General features: G+C 44.5%; 2 protein-coding genes across 2 annotated transcripts; one reads left to right on the top strand and one right to left on the bottom strand.

Annotated features, from left to right (window-relative positions):
- The first annotated feature begins 2,552 nt into the window (after positions 1–2,552).
- Positions 2,553–5,980, top strand: yrdc (yrdC N(6)-threonylcarbamoyltransferase domain containing). The gene is made up of 6 exons (XM_084471293.1): positions 2,553–2,742; positions 3,059–3,254; positions 3,350–3,464; positions 4,386–4,505; positions 4,707–4,837; positions 5,347–5,980. Exons 1-6 carry the CDS (start codon positions 2,592–2,594, stop codon positions 5,414–5,416), a joined length of 783 nt encoding a protein of 260 aa, XP_084327419.1. The 5' UTR covers positions 2,553–2,591; the 3' UTR covers positions 5,417–5,980.
- A 1,125-nt stretch (positions 5,981–7,105) lies between these two features.
- On the bottom strand, positions 7,106–15,720 carry LOC311351562 (glycoprotein endo-alpha-1,2-mannosidase-like protein; the record flags this gene model as incomplete). The annotated part of the gene is made up of 4 exons (XM_084471727.1): positions 7,106–7,742; positions 8,088–8,164; positions 14,009–14,118; positions 15,213–15,720. The coding sequence occupies 4 exons, from the start codon at positions 15,718–15,720 to the stop codon at positions 7,106–7,108; spliced, it is 1,332 nt and encodes a 443-aa protein (XP_084327853.1).
- Between the last annotated feature and the right edge of the window lie 1,053 nt (positions 15,721–16,773).

Below are 16,773 nucleotides of genomic sequence, written 5' to 3'. Positions count from 1 at the left end.
GAGGAACAATCAGATATTAGAAAGTGGAAACTGCAGTTATTGGTTTTCAAAGGAATGGCACTGGGCACCAAACGACATTGCCTTGGTTTAGTTATATTTGTTGCCACCCCTGTCATTTCACTTTAGTTATTGGTTCCTCTTTAAGTGACTTCAGAAATATAAAAATGCTCACTTTATCAAGTCTCTTGCCATAAATTCTACAATAAACCCTTGGTAGGCGACATCAAGTCATTCAACAAATCAAACACTGGTTTTGCCTTTTGTAAGTTTTAGGTTGTCGATTTTTGGTCATTAAGCAACGTAATGGTTTTAAACTGGCGAACTGCTTTTGTCTTTCTGCAAAGATTATCTGAAGGGATAACCGCTTGTGAGCAAAACACTGATGGAGACATTGATTTGGAAGCAGAAAAGTGATTTGGAATTGGAAACCTGTACATCAGAGAACTGGAGTTCCAAATGGGCCGCTCAAGGGGCAAGTCTGCTTACAAGTTAATGTTTTGTCACCCAAAGACTGGGGAATTGTAAAGATTAGTATTTTTTAAAGAATGTATAATGTGAAAGTTTGCTTATGCTTGTTTTGTATAAGGTAATATTGTGTTATGATCAATAACTGAATTGAGAGCAATATACTAATTAAACCTGATTCTTGTCACAGAAACTCTTTGTTGTGTGGAATATCTCAGAGCCATTAGCCATATTATCAGTTGGAATTTATTCAAAAATGCAAGTCGGACATCAATTCCGTGCTTCTGGTTGCATCACTTCGGAGATGGTATCGGTGCATCCTGGATATTCCTCTTCTAGAGGAGAAATTAACATTTCAGCAAGACAAATAACGTTTTAATTAGCTTCTACAATTGAAGCGGACCTACCAAAACAACACTCTGCAACTCTTGCAAATCCTCCAGGACGTTGTTGCATAGCAATATCTGATTATCAAGGGTAAGTACCCTCTCGCACACCTTCTTCAGTCGCTGTGATAAGGGAAAACAAAAACACTCATTCTTTGTAGAGAACAATGCTGTGGTTATCTATGGTTCAAAACATTGATAACCTCGGTATTGAGAGAATCTTCCGCGTTGTCTCTTGGACTCTCCGCGACAAGTTCTGGAATTAGTTTAATTCATTATAAGTTAAGATGAATTAACCAAGGTAAATAGGGACAACGATTACTTTACCTGTGTGGGACGCCATGGCCAGTCTGACCGCAGTGTTAACGACTGTGCACGCATTTCTCTTCTCATTACTAATTCACAGGTGATATCGTTTTCATAATCAGCAGAAAGGTGCCATAACATGCCACCAGGTGTGGCGTGATTAGCCGTTACAAGCCGTTTTGGAAATCTGCCCCATATGGGGCAGGAAGTGGGCGTGTCCACCTAGATGTGTGCTGGATAGATCAGGCTATCAGCCTACCCAGTGGACTAAACGTTGCTCATCTATCCGTCACACATCTAGGTGGACACGCACACCTGTGATGGGGCTGATTTCAAAAACGGCTAATCACACCACACCTGGTGGCATGTCATATCGCCCGTGTCTTTATATATATATTGTGGCGAGCAGCACGGGAAGGACGAGACGGGAGCCCAGGTTAAGCAGTCAATCAACTCCCGCGCCCCATACACCGCTCGGCTACGGGAGTTGCTTTTATTTGCACACCAGCGATATAACAGAAACACGGTACACCTGACCAACACAAACAACACTCTCACTCACGGTAGCGATCACACTACACATCACACAACAATGGAACACCACACAATTAACCACTCCCCAACAACCAACCCCAAGGTAACCCAGGGGGCCAAAAGGCCAACCCCTAAAAGAGTTGCACCCCCAGAATCCCTTGCGCAAGACCCGTTTAATATATATATATATATATATATATATATATATATATATATATTTTTTTTTTTTTTTTTTTTTTTTTTTTTCCACTCTCTACTCTCTACACTACAACATGTTGTCTGATGAAACACACACACACACATATATATATTTCATTAATACACAGGATCAGATGCTATAATCCCTTGTGCCAAAATCCAAGGAGAACACATATTCAGAGGCCCCTGTCCAAACCAACCTTACAAGCACGCTGGCTACCAAACTACCAACCAAAGGTGAAAAACACGAGACAACTAGCCCAACTGACAGCAGTAAATACAAAAACAAAACAAAACAAAACCTATCTTAACCTATGGCTATCACAGCCTAAAGACAGCAATGCCACCTTCAACAGACCCAGGCTCCGTTTAAGTGCAAGCTCCAGGTAGTGACAATGCCCCTAGGTACAATTACCTATCCTATCCTATGGCTATCACAGTATATCGCTATCACTATATATGTGTGTGTGTGTGTGTGTGTGTGTGTGTGTGTGTGTGTGTGTGTGTGTGTGTCGATCCACTATACTAGCTTTCGATGTGTTTAAATTCGTGTTTCAAAACTGCGTGTTGTCACTTTAAGAGATCCGGAGTCCCATTGGGTGGGCGTTACCCGGAAGTGGTGGTTGGTGTTTCATCAGACAACATGTTGTAGTGTAGAGAGTATACATCCGTGGGGGTAGAGCACACAGGGAGAAGTACTTCATGAACTTAATTGTATACGTCGGTAAGAGTATAGTCAAACTAAGAAGCGCGTACAGCTCTGCCACAATGTGTAAAGAGCTGAAGACAAACGTGCTCCATTTGCTGCCGCAGTCGTTTAACGGACCCTCTGCCGAGCATGACAGCCGACCAGGTCAGGTGTTTACATGATGGACACCACCATTCAACTTAACTAACTCTAACCCTAACTTGACTTATTATAGTAATAAAGAATAAAACAAATCAGCAGTAAATCCCAAGTATTTCTAAAAGTTTGGGGGAGGGCATCCCCCTGTCTGTATTATATATAAGAAATAATATTAAGATGTTTCTCGAAATATAAGAAAGTGGGTAGTCCAAATCTTAAAACATGATTAGGGTTACTTGGTTGTCTACTTTTCTTACCATATAGTGTTATATTATACTATTGAGTGCTAATGACGTGACCTTCCATATTGTTCCACCTTTAGATGGCGCTGAAGTCCTGGCCGCTACCGTGAAAGCCTTGAAAGACGGTCTGGTGGTGGCCGTGCCCACAGACACCATATACGGCCTGGCCTGCCTGGCCCAGCACCGCGACGCCATCAAGAAGGTGTACGATATCAAAGGACGAAATGGACAGAAACCTCTGGCTATATGTGTTGGAGAAATCCAAGACATTTATAAGTAGGTGTTTGGAACCTCTGTCGGTTTTATCCAGGAAAATATAAATTGAAGTGATGTACACATTTCTTTAACGTGTGCGATTTTTTTATATGAAGGTACTGTGAAGTGAAAGTTAAAGAAGAACTTCTGGCGGATCTTCTCCCTGGTCCAGTAACGCTGGTGTTTGAGCGGTCTGCAGTTCTCAACAAAGATCTCAACCCCTTCACTCCAGTAAGTCAACTCCTTCAACTGAGATATCAGATGGAAAGTCCAGCTGCTGTTACTTGCCAAGTTTCCATTAACCACATTTGTCAAATGTTCATGTATCATGTCAGGACAGATTGATCAAAAGGAGCGAGATTGACAGGACAAGGGAGAGAGATAGAGATAGGTGCAGAGAGACAGAATGATCAAGGTAGAGAGATTTTGAGGGACAGATATGGAGACAATCACTCGTACCACTAATCTGATCTATTACAGATCACTGCACTATAGCTGTTTTTTGTTGTGTTTGCCAAAAGTATGTTTTTTTAATCCTCAATTGCACCAGCATGCAAGAGGTATTCATGTGTGAATACATTGCATTGCTGGCTGTATAAATCAGAAGCCTGTCTTCTTCACTGTTTATGTCACAGCCGTAAGCATCTGCCTTGAGATAAAAGGAACATTTCTCAGAGCACTCTGCCTTTTTTGTGCGGCCACACTCAGCGCTTCTAGTTGAAAATATCTCTTTTTAGAAAGCCGCTTGTGTCATCATTGCTGCTCCTTTTCAGGAAACCAATAATGTATAAGATGGGGCTTGCTCTTCACCCTTGATAACAAGAAAAATGTCAAAAATGTATTATAAAGTAGGTGACTTGTCTGTCATACAACAACGATGGAGTAGTGTTATGTTGTCATAGAAATAAAACCAGTGTGCAGTGTTTTTTGCTCCCATCCCACAAGGACTTCTTCCCAGTGCCCTGCCAGTGCCTTTCTGGACTAAAATAACACTATGTTCTTAACTGATGTTTAAAGGACTAATTGTGTGTGTGTGTGTGTGTGTGTGTGTGTGTGTGTGTGTGTGTGTGTGTGTGTGTGTGTGTGTGTGTGTGTGTGTGTGTGTGTGTGTGTGTGTGTGTGTGTGTGTGTGTGTGTGTGTGTTCCTTACAGCTGGTGGGAGTCCGCATCCCCGACCATGGCTTCTTGCGGCGGCTCTGCCAGATGTGCAAGGAGCCGCTGGCCCTCACCAGTGCCAACATCAGCTCACACACCAGCACTGTGGCCGTGCACGTGAGTGTGCACTGGCCATCTGATGGTTATACTTCAGTGTGTTTTGTGGTGACCTTGTTTTTTAATTCCAGCCCTTTTTAGTTGGAATCACATTTCCTAGGCGATTAGAATCACAGCCTTTGACTCCAGTGAGACAAAAATTCTCTTGAAAAAAGTACAAGATACTTTCTTGACAGTATTTTGTCCCATTCCTTAATGTAGGAGTTTCAGGAGTTGTGGCCTAGACTAGCGTTGGTGGTAGACGACGGACCAATCGGTGACCAGAACCGCTTGGGATCAACGGTGGTCGACCTATCAGTGCTTGGCAAATACCGGGTCATCAGGCCTGGCTGGTGAGTAGTGGCAAAATTTGTTTATCAGTAGCAATAGACCATTCAGTAATGCATTTAGATCAGGCATAACCAAGGCATTGGTCAAGGGCATTGGTCAATTACCAACCAGTCAATTGCAATCTATAATTGCGTAATTAAAACACACATCCTCAACGACGATCTTCCTCTCTCCAAAAATCACAGTAGGCACCGACTGGACTCACCATTCAATCAAATCAGTCCTTAATGTACCCTAAAACCCTCCGCACCTAAGTCGCTTGTTCAGTTATTAGATTAAGGACCACAGTAAATTAGGGCTAAAGCTCAAAAAATGCACCACATACCCCATTCAACTCTGCACGTGTCATGTTAACTCACTGAAAAGTTATCTTCCACTGTTGTGTTTTATTGCTCTCTACTCTCTGTGTCACAAGACTGGTAATGTTGGCCTCATGTTTGGCTGCTACTAGCATACTCCAGCTAACCAGCAAAAGCATGAATGACAGCAGACTGTGAACTTGTGTTCTCAGTGCCTTTACCTCCACGGTGGATCTCCTGCAGAGGAAATACGGACTGTGTGAAAACACGACAGAGGGTTGAATGAATGACCTTTTGAACTCTACATATCATTCGCTGAATCGCACCAAGTGAGGAACAAGGAGGAGGAATGCCTCATTAAGGAAACGGGTCTCTCACGGTGTTGACTGGCTGCTCTCCAGGGATATTGCAGAATTGAACAACACTTCAACTTTACTCAAGCCATCTCAAGATTCTTTCATGATGTGATGCTCTTCTGAAGGTTGCTTGGGACTTTAACTCATGCTGTCCACGGTTACTGTTGGAGTGTCTTTAATGGTTTATTACATTTACAAGTCAAGGTTTTATTTCTGTTCCTTGTTGCAATGGAGCATCAACTGTAGGAAGTGATATTTTTAATTTGATTTTGGTGTGTGTGTGGAAGAGCTGTGACTAACCTCTTCCAATTATTTTTTTATTACTGTTTTCTCTAACATAATGGGAACAATTATATAGAATCGGCAAAATCTTAAGTCTAGACATTTTATTTATTTTTTTAAATACATGGTTTTGTTACAGGTTGTCTGTTTTCAGAATAGTTCAGATTTTATTTGAATTGTACATTTATCCTGACAAGCTGCATTCTCATTTGGGAGGCCTGCAGGATTTATTGGCCTTACTATTACTCTATTATTACTACTATAACAGTTGTTTTTCTCACTGTGGACCCAGTTGTACACTCCTGTTGTATTATCAGCTCATTTAAACTTGGTCTAATGCATTGTTTTCCAAAGATCCCTAACCCTTACCCTTGAGAGAAAATGAAAATATTTTATAACCCAGTATCCCAATCTTCTTGAGGGGTAAAGATCCTGATGGCATTTCAACTTTGTCTTGGCTGATCGATTTGTATCTAGTGGTGTTTCCAAAAAGGCAGAAGTGTAATCTGAGAGGATTATGCGGAACGGACCTATTCAAGCGAACCAAGTGCTTCCTATCGAATGGCTGGCTGCTGCAACTCTGAATGACTTCCATCGCTGTTCAAAAGCATAAACTGAAATTCCCCAAATGGCCACAAAACATAATCTTGCAGAGATCAGAACTATCTCAGGGGACGTAGGCCTACAGTTCCATTTCTGATTGACAAAAGTGACGATAAGTGATGTCATCTGCTGAAATAAATAATGAAATGTGCCATTCCTGATCTAGAGAGAACCGCGTCCAGAATTGCATTAGTTGTTTCTTTTGCTATCTTTATGGTTTTCAGATTTTTCCCTTCATCTTTGTAGGAGACAGGAAATAAACCAAGTATGAAACCACATGCTAATCCTTGTTTGGGTCCAAGCAAAGAACTGCGTGAGCAGAAAGACTTGTTTTGGAGTCAATACACACCTGTCCCTGTTTGTGAGTTTGCTGCCACCTATTGGTTTCACAGCATCGATATTATATGGTAAAAAAGGTTGGTGAAACTGTGTTGCTAATTAAAGGTCGGATCATAGATTCTGATTGTCTTTTTGTCAAGGTTAGGGCAAACTGTTGGGTTATTGCTGCACTGACGTAAGCAGAGCATCACGCATTTCGGGAGGCCTTTGTAAGAGGTAAATGTTTGCAGACATGGTAAAATGCACATATCTGTTTCACCTTTAGGTGGCAGCAAACTAACCAATGCTGCCCGCATGAAGTTCCTCAAGACAAGACCACAAACCTTTGTCGTGTTTTTCCTAGTTCCACACACTCCCATCACATGCCATTCATGTTTACACCCCCAGCCGCTCACATCAACCACTGTTCCTTCTCCTTGTTGAACTGCTCGGCCCAGCGCCGGGTCAGCTCCAGGTAGTGGTCGGGCCCGTGCGGGAGGTAGTCCAGGTACACTCGAGTCACGGTCTTCTTGGGCGCGGCCCTCTCTATCTGGGTCCCTTCGTGCCACTCGTTGAACGACGTGATGCTGACGATGTCCGGCCGTGCGTTCAGCGCTGCCTGCAGGGCCGTTTCGTAATAGCGGCCATTCACGCGGTTACGGGTGTTGTGGTTGTTCCAGGGCCGCACGGCGGCGTCAATGTAGCCGGGGCCGACGCTGGGGACAAACAACATGTTGTTGCCGTCGCAGAACGCCTTGACGGATTTCCAGTTCTGGTGGGAGGAGCCAAAGGAGAAGCCGTTGGAGGCAAAGTAGGTGTACATGCCGTCGAAGCCGGCCGCCAGGATGTCGTGCTTGTGGCGCTCCTCGACGAGCAGCGCGATGAACAGAGCGTCGTAGGCAGAGCCGCGCAGGCTGTGGGAGCCGCTGGGGGTCAGGAGGTCAGCCCAGGCGTCGGGCGGTGTGAGGTAGGAGTCGTAGATGTAGAACATGGGGAGGCTCTTGCCAGCGGTGGAGGTGAACCTGTAGAACGCTCCGTGGTCGCCGTACCTTTGGATTAAAAATGAGGATTATTCAGGCGTTTCATACGCAAACCGACAAAGGATTAGGTATGTTGGCTAAGAGCCTAGGCCCTAAGAAAAGGCTGACCCTTTGCAGTGTTGGAGCCATCTACAAGGTTTTAAAAACTTTGGAAGCATTGATTATTTCGAACTCGTCCAGTTGCTCCACGGCATTTCTAATTGGCCCATAAGCACCAAATGAAGTCAGTTGGTAGCGATTTCATCAGCTGGTGGTCACCAGTAGATGGTGCTGCATCTGGGGTTTTAGTCAATGGTTGGGTTGCTCTTTGATAAAGTACTTGTAGTGCAGTACTACAGCCGCCATGGGGCCTACCTGTCTATTATGTATTTGACGTTGTCATGGACACTTTGGTCATTCCGTCCTCTGTATGGTTGGATGTGGAAGGCAACCTAGGATGACAGGTTAAAAACACGGTTTGTTGGAGTTCATTTTTAGGATCAGCATTCACAATGAACGTACATTTTGTGAGGTGTGACTTAGTGTTAACCGTTTGGACACTAGGGGGTGCCAAAATGCATAACTCGTAGACTAGTTTAGTTAGATGTTCCCCCCTATCAGATCTTCCCCTCAGCCAGGAATTTAGAAAATACTGTAAAAGTGTTCATACCTACTTACTCTAGATATTTCCAGACCTTATTTGGGGTCTTAAGTCCAACAAAACTAACAGGACTAGGTCATTATTTAATGTTTCCCCAGGTGGCTCTGGTAAAAACAAGGCCTAATATTTGGATTTACTCATTTGAGTCTTAGTGGGAGAACACCGTGCAACTGAACAGTTTAGATAGTAGAATATTTAAAGGTGGACTAGCGAATAACATGACTTTGAATTATACATGACGCAAGTAAAATACATTTTATGTTCTAGCTAGTGCAGTGGTTTTTACTACCTTGCGCCAGTCACTTTACTTACGATTCGGTCAGTCAGGGGCGAAAACCCGAGGGACCGAATCGTAAGCAAAGTGGCTGGCGCAAGGTTGTAAGAAACGGTCATTAATGGAACGAACGGGTTGCAGAGCAAGCACACATAACAATGGCTGACACTTCGCTTACGATGCACACTGTTACATATTTAAGCGGTCTGGTCCCAGAAAGCACACCCGTTTTTGCCAATATTCATCTCATTAAGGAATGCACTCTTCACATGATTTAGGAAGTGGAAACAATGCTGTTGGGACGAAGAATATTGCAATGAATTCTGTGTTGATAATGGGGTGTGTCTTTATTCGGTGATGTGCTTCAAAATAATCAAAACATAAGAATTAAGACTGAATCTACTTGTATACCATCGACACACTAAGAATACATACATACATACATACATACATACATGTGCATTGCGTCACATTATCGGAATAAAGACCAACACAGGAGAGCGCTTGGGATTCATTTCATTGGGTTCATGTCCTACTTTCTGGGGAACATTTGATTTAGGCCCCAAGGGTGGAACACACTGACTCATGGGACACCACACAAACACAAACAAATACACACATGCACTCTGCTACACACACGCATGCACTCTGCTACACACACATACAAATAGTCCATATAGTGTTGTATTTGTGTCTCTCATTGTGATTATATAGGTTTAGATACAGCCAGTATTGTGGGTTTCATTTTAGAGACTGAAAAGCTGGGTGTTTGTGCCAGTGTGCGTGTGTGTTCCAGCATGCGTTTCTTTGGCAGCGTGTGTGCGTGGGCGCGGCCTCTGCATTACATCCTGTAGGATTCAAAGCGTCCGGCTGGGCTGTTACCTAACAGGTGGGCTCCCTCGGCGGGGGCGTGGGATGTGGGGGCTAGCTCTGCTTTAGCATAGAGGTCCACTTTAGAGCTGTTATGCAACAGGAACGTGGCCTTTTCAAACCACCACTTTGCAGACACCTTTCCACTCACCTTTTCTTCAGTCTCTTTTCATGGAAATAATACTAAAGAAGATCTTTCCTGAGAGCATAACTGCAGATAGCTGAAATGCCCCAACAACATTCAATAAGAATTATCTGCATCATCAATTTCCTTTTAATTTTTTTTTTTTCATTCTATTGCATGAAACGAGACTGAAAACCAAAAGGTTAGAACGATGGAATCTCTTTTATAAATATCTATTTTTTAATATATATAATTATATGAACGGTGTGATGTATTCCATCAGGCTCCAGTGAAGGTTGGCTAAGGATGGCTTGACTGAGTAAATATCCACAAATACCTTAAGGCTAAAGGTCAGTATGCAGAGAAAGGTTGCCTGATAACTGGGAGGGTTGAAATTGTTAGGTTGTTACTGCCAATCCTTGGCTCCTATTGGCTGAACTACAAAGATGCTCTTGAGCAAGGCACCATCGTGCATTGCTGTCACCACCAGAGAGTGTTCAAAGTGCTTACGTTTAAAGGCTCAATTTATTGTTTGTCAGATGTTTGTTGTTGGGCAGCTGTTTGTTTGCTTCTTGTGTTTACAGAGATAATTCTTCCAACCTGAATAATATATGAAACCATTCATATTGATGAGGGAGGGACACACTAGCCCAGACTGAGCTGGCAGCCTGTGGAAACTGTGGTTCTTCAATCAAAGGGTTGCAGCTGGTGTTTTAATAGTATCTTCAATGTCACATTTTCTTTAAAAACATTGCAGCTCTCTTAATTTTCTCATATTTTTTGTCTGAATTATACTGTTTGCGATTCAGGACTGATTAGGACTTCATTGCTCATTGTCTCTCTCTTCATTATCATATTATCGCTTCATAACTGCACATTTTAATGGTTCTCTTTAATCACTTAACGTTACATACACACAGGAGAGCCAGCTCTCAATTCGACATATACCTGTCTCTGCGTGTTTGTTTGATTGAATGTGTATGTGCGCATGGGAGAACGATGTGCGTGTCTGTGTGTGTATGTTTGTATGCATGAATGAATGACTGTGGGAAAGTCTATTGGGGAATGTGTGTATGTGTGTATGCATGAGTGAGTGAATGTGTGCCATTGAGGACAGGCGGCAGCTCCCTGCTGACTGGAAGAACACCAAGACTCTGGTGATTCATGTGTTCTCGTAAAACAACCTGTACTCAAGTCAAGCCTCCAAGACCACTTAACCAAAGAGAAAAAAACATGTTTGAATTGCAAGGGCTTCAAACTTCTACACAGCCATAAACATTTGATGCCAAGATAACTCAAAGCCCCACACACATCTGAAATCACCTCACAGCATCTGGAATATCTCCGGTAGCAAGCACTGCTGCAATTAGTGCTGCTAGGTTAAGTCTGCTATGGTAGTGATGCTGCATTAGCTTATGCTTTATTAGCACTGATGCATTAGCTTATGCTGTATTAGCAGTGTTGCATTAGCATATGCTTTATTAGCACTGCTGCATTAGCTTATGCTGTATTAGCACTGATGCATTAGCTTTGCTGCGTTGGCAATGCTGCATTAAGGCCAAATTATACTTCTGCCTAGAGACCTACGATGTTGGTATGCCGCCAGTCTCTATGCATTGGCGGAGCCCACGATTACGAGTCCCTACAGAAACGTGACTACCGCTAGGTTTAAATTCTCATTTGAACATCATCAGGATCACCTTTGTAGAACCATAAATGCACTGGTATGGGGTATATACAGTATAATAGTAGAATTCAACCTTAATGCAGGCTTTACACTAGTTGTGCCCACCCCTACTCTGCTGACATCATGCAGGCAACATGTACATGTTTTTATGTGTGCAAGACACGTTCGTCCATGTGTCCACAGAGTCTCAAAGTTCTGACTGGGGATCTTCCACAATGGAGCAAGCTCACCTCTGACCTATATTGTCTCTTCATTAGTGTGTGTGTGTGTGTGTGTGTGTGTGTGTGTGTGATCTCTCCACGCATACAGACACAGCAGGAGAAACCTTGTGCTCTGTGTGTGTGTGTGTGTGTGTGTGTGTGTGATCTCTCCACACACACACACACACACACACACACACACACACACACACAGCAGGAGAAACCTTGTGCTCCACTGCCCAGAGCTGACAGTACATCTCTGTCTATGATCGGTTCTTCCCGACAGCACCATGTCTAACGAGGCATTGCAGCAAAAATCTGTACATTGAAAGGGGTTCTCGCTGCGCTCCGTCGCAGAAGAATTATTTCCGCACCCAAAGCTGAATAGCAGAAGGCACCAACTAGCAGATGAGAGCTGACAGACGGGCTTCCACTGTCCTTTGTTTATATTTTCCCACCTCAATATGTTTCTACTCAAAGGATAACAAGCCCTTTATATAACCCCATACGATTGGGACTCAACTCACTATTCATCTGTGGGATTTAGTGCCTTTATGGACAGCACCGAGAAGGTGGACAATAAATTGCGGTGTGAGAGAGAGAGGGCCTGACATGTAGGACCACAGATCAGCATGGAACCTGTGTAGCTTCAAGGTGATGACCCTTTTCATCCCTTTATTTAGCTTGTGTGGCCTGTGACGTCTGACCAGTCTGGGTCCTTTGGTATCGAGGGACCGACTGATGGAGGAGGGATATTTCTCTAAGCGCGCTTGAGAGTGTAAACGGATCTAGACGATGCCTGAGCTGAGGGGAGGCGCATGCAGGCCTATCTGTGTCATGCCACCGCCATCTCAGATGAACTCGGATACAGGACTTTCCTTTCAACACATACACACACACGTACACAGACAGCTAGTCACGCACACACAAACCAAACAGGAAACACAAGCACCAACATTTACAGTAAGTTTAAAAGGGGAGTCGAAACCAAATGTACTGTAGCAGTCTACCTTCAGGCCGTCCGTGAGCCAGATATCCTACCCCCTGCCCTTCCTAACATGTTTCTAAAAGCATCTGCTTCAAAGACTAAAATGTCCATACATTGAAAACTGTCAACATTAGTCAGTCTCTCTCTCTCTCTCTCTCTCTCTCGCTCCTACTGTAAGCCCCCTGCCTCTTGTTTTTGTTATTTTTGACATCCCTCCCTGGTGCCCCCCCTTCCCACGCTCAATTTCTCTCTCTGTCTCTTCCTCCACCCCCTATCTTTCCTTCTTATTCTCCCTCTTTCTCCCCCGCTCAAGCTCTCTCTCCCCCGCTCAACTCTCTCTCTTTTTAAAGAGCATACAATATGTCGTTAACTGTGTCGCTTGACAACAGAGTTGCTTAAACTTTCATAAGCCTTCATCACCGTGACGGGAAGAGGAAGCTGCAAATATTGATGCGGTTGTTCTTTCCGACCTAATTGGCATTCAATTATGTGCCCCAATAGCTCCCTCCCTCCCCCACTACCCCACCGCCACCGCCCCCTCCCCAGACTCCCCTCTGGACTCACTATACCCCCATCCTATGAGGCACTTCCCTCATATGTCTCATATGTCTTTACCCCTGAACCAAGCAGCAGACCGTGGCTAATTTTGAGCTACGTTGAAGTCACTGACTCAGTCACACTGATCCAGAGTCCAACCACCCTCAGAAAGAGGCATCTTGAGAAGGATGTGGCCATGAGAACAGGTTCCACTAGAGCACCTCTCATCTTGACCCTTTACAAAGCGATGGGCGCAGAGCATATTGCCGTCGTGGAACAACCCCTTTAGACCTCAGCTATAGCGGCTGTGTTCACCCTCCCTGGACCCCCAGCTGGGGATGCTGTTGCTTGTTACAAGAGCCCGTCGAGGGGGACCGGCAAACACACGAAAAGACGTGCGGATGTCCCAACAGGAACATCCACTTTCACCTCATTCCTATTCTGCCAATCACCCATGAATAATGAAATGGGTCTGTCTCTCGGCTTGGAGTTACCAGGTCTTTTATTCTTGGCTTTTATGTCTGTGGTGATGAGGTGTCAGTGGCTGAAGCACAAATAAAGCAGACCGTTGGATTGGGACTCTTTCTGTAATGGAGACTTCACTGTAGAATAGGTGCAGTTATAATTTAGCTAACAGATGTTTCTTTTATTTTTGAATTTGAAAGAGTTTGCAGTGGGTAAGCAGTGGTGCTACGTTAACAGATTGACAGTTGATTAGCAGTGGGTTAAAATGGACTCATAGTCTATGTCGTTTAATGGTAAGCTAACAGTATGTTAGCAGTCGGCTAACATAAAGTTAGCAGTAGCTTAATAGTAGGCTAACAGGAGTTGCAGGCTAAGGTCAGTAGGCAGCAGATGTAGAAGGTTGTCAGAAGAAGGTTGTCAGTAGATTGGCCTGTGTTGTGTCTGTAGGCTAATAGGAGCTCAGAAGTAGGTAAGGGGGAAGTAAGACTACCTTGAGGTTGTGTCTGTAGGCTGCATCCAGCACCGCCGGTACCAGGTCGTCACTGGGCTCCCCGTTATCATCAGCAAGGCCTGGTGGGTACCAGGAGACTACCAGAACACCTACACACACACACACACACACACACGTACACGCACACACCAAAGGCCCTATTATAAGTTCACTGTGAACAAAATTAATATTCCTGCATATAATTTATGCACTGTTCACATGTCTACGTGGGACTATTTGCTTATGCACGGCTACAGTGTATATGACAGATCATCGTTTTTCAGTATGCGAGCTGGCAAATAAATGCACCAAAGGGCACTTTCTTCATCGCACATGTGTGCCGTTTCTCCCTAGAGAGACAGGGATTTTTTGAACATGTTTTTTTTGCCTTGTAATGCCTAGCAGCCTACCAAATATATATATATATATATATATATATATTTTTTTTTTTTTACAGATTTCTGTTTTTGTGATTAAAGCGAGTGGTGTTTTACTTGGGCATGTTGTGTGGCATTGGGTGCCAGCCGACCCTAATGAAATGGATCTGCGAGGAGCGGGCTCTGGACTCCATCTGTCACGCCCGGGCGACCTGAGCTCGGATACAGGGGCGGACTGTACTGTTAGGCAAACCAGGCACTTGCCTGCAGCCCCATGCCCGATAGAAGGCCCCATCGAGGCCTTTTGGGGCCCCCAAAATACCGTCCTTATAGTTCTTCCCAATTACATCCCCCCCGGCACCCCCCCCCTCGACAATCCTGTCCAGCCTTGCCTGGAGCCCCCAAAGGGCTAAGTACGCCACTGCTCGGATATTCCAGTTGGTTCCAACCTATTGAGACACCAGGCGGTATATGATAGCCACAATGCCTTTTTCTAAATAATGGTAGCAGACTAGCCCATTTAAGGTATATGGGCTAGGTAGCAGTCTAAATGTAGCAGTCTGCTAGAGTTTTATAGTATCTGATTATAAAGTTTCAAACATGCAAAGGAATGTTGGGATGGACATATGAGACACGGTGCTCTGAAGTAAGCTTTCTCTGATATTTGTTATTTCAGTAGGCATACATGTCATAACGTTATAGCCTACTTTTTTACACATTGTGATGCATCTCTGAAAAAAAGTATATATGAGACAAATGCCATCTGTCATGCATTTGAGGCATATTAGGCCTTTTTTTCCCCCGGAGATTGTTAAAGTGTGTTGTACCTGCAGCGGAGGCTCCGATCTGCTCCATGTGGGACTCCAGCACGCCCGGGTCCCTCGAGCTGTACGGGCTGAGTTCAGGGTAGAAGCTGGAGCCGATGTCGTCCGGCGGCATGTGCCTCCCTCTCGGGTAGCTGGCGGCGATCTTGTTGTCCCAGTGCGGGACCAGGGCGTGATCCCAATGGAGGTATCTGCCGTCCGAGTTTGGCGTCCCATACCACACGTAGTAAAATATATGGACGTCATAAAATACGGTCCCGTCGTGGCCGCGGTTCGACGACGCCGCTCTGGCGTCGCTACCGTCCGCTTGAGCCTGACGTTGGGGTAGCGTGACGTGGTCCCGTGCCACCACAGAGCGCCGGTCCGCTATCACCGGGAGGAGGTCGGCTCCCGGAGACTGCCAGTCCGAGAAGTCGCCGGGTTTTAAAGTTCTAAGGCCCATCATGGTTCCGAAAAGGAACAAGGTAAAGAGAAAGAGAGCGACGCACACCTTCCTCCGGAGCCGGGCCATCGTGCCCTCCACACGGCGAGTCTGTCTGAAGGCGACCGCTGGCGTGGAGGAGACGTGCGGGTTAAATGAAGCGTCTTTTTCTGCCGCTCGTATAGTTAAAGTTGAATGAAACGTAAGCCTACTCGCTGTAGTCTGGTGTGTTCATGTCGTTTTACATTATTATCTACATGTCTTAATTGTATCTTTAATTTGAAATCCGATTACTGTCGATATCAGTGGCAGTGCAGCTTTCTCCCAAGCATCTTACGACGAATTAAATATGAAATTATAACTGAAACGGTAGTTGTAGTTATACTAATAATAATACAAATGAAAAACCTTTTAATGTATCGTAAATATCCAAATGGCATAGACTGCGTGCAAACTCCAGCGTGCAGTTCGCACAGGGAACTTGCATCCTATCGACTTTCCTCATGTCCAACTCTGACGTTCAAATTCCCTCGGGGTCTCTCTGCTATCATTTCCATCGTTAAAGTTTCCTCGTGGTGAGCTATACGACACTTGGCAAAAACTAGTTTTACCTCCCAGCACCTCTGATTGCAGCCCTTCTCTCCGGTCCTCCTCCTCCTACGCAGCAGCAGCTATCCACGGGTCCCTGCGTCCCGCTGCAGCCCGTGTCTCTGTCCATGGTGCTGGGCGCTCCTCCGCCTGCTGCCTGCTCGCTGCTGGGAGGGCGGAGCATGCAGCGCACTGCCTTTTTTTGGCCGATGTGTGCTAATAGAAAGCTAATTGAGTCGGATTCATAACCAGGCGATAATATAGTGATATGTATTATATTGTTGTCTCTCGTTAGGAGTTTCATTTATTGAGGGGTTTTGGAATAATGATAATAATAAAATCATAACAGATTGTCTTAAGTTAATTGCATTCGATTAGCTAGACTCGCATGGGGCTTCCAGTGCAATCGTGAATCTCAATTAGGTCTACTTAAAATTAACAGAATATAATCTTTACTTAGGATATTTAACTTGCTGTTTTAGCTTGCTGATTGTAGACCTTAATGATTATAACTGCAGTCGGTCTGTTAGCCTAACTTGTGGGTTATTGGACAAT

Source organism: Micromesistius poutassou (assembly GCF_964030765.1).
Source record: "Micromesistius poutassou genome assembly, chromosome: 8".
Lineage (NCBI taxonomy): Eukaryota > Metazoa > Chordata > Actinopteri > Gadiformes > Gadidae > Micromesistius > Micromesistius poutassou.
Note: the sequence above shows the minus strand (reverse complement) of the source record. Positions and strands in the feature narration are given on the sequence as shown.

Bases quoted from the DNA above. Each gene is read 5' to 3' on its own strand.
- yrdc (XM_084471293.1), top strand. From the start codon at position 2,592: ATGAACTTAATTGTATACGTCGGTAAGAGTATAGTCAAACTAAGAAGC. The intron at 3,465-4,385 runs GTAAGTCAACTC...TGTTCCTTACAG, and splicing joins ATCTCAACCCCTTCACTCCA to CTGGTGGGAGTCCGCATCCC. The intron at 4,506-4,706 runs GTGAGTGTGCAC...TCCTTAATGTAG, and splicing joins CCAGCACTGTGGCCGTGCAC to GAGTTTCAGGAGTTGTGGCC.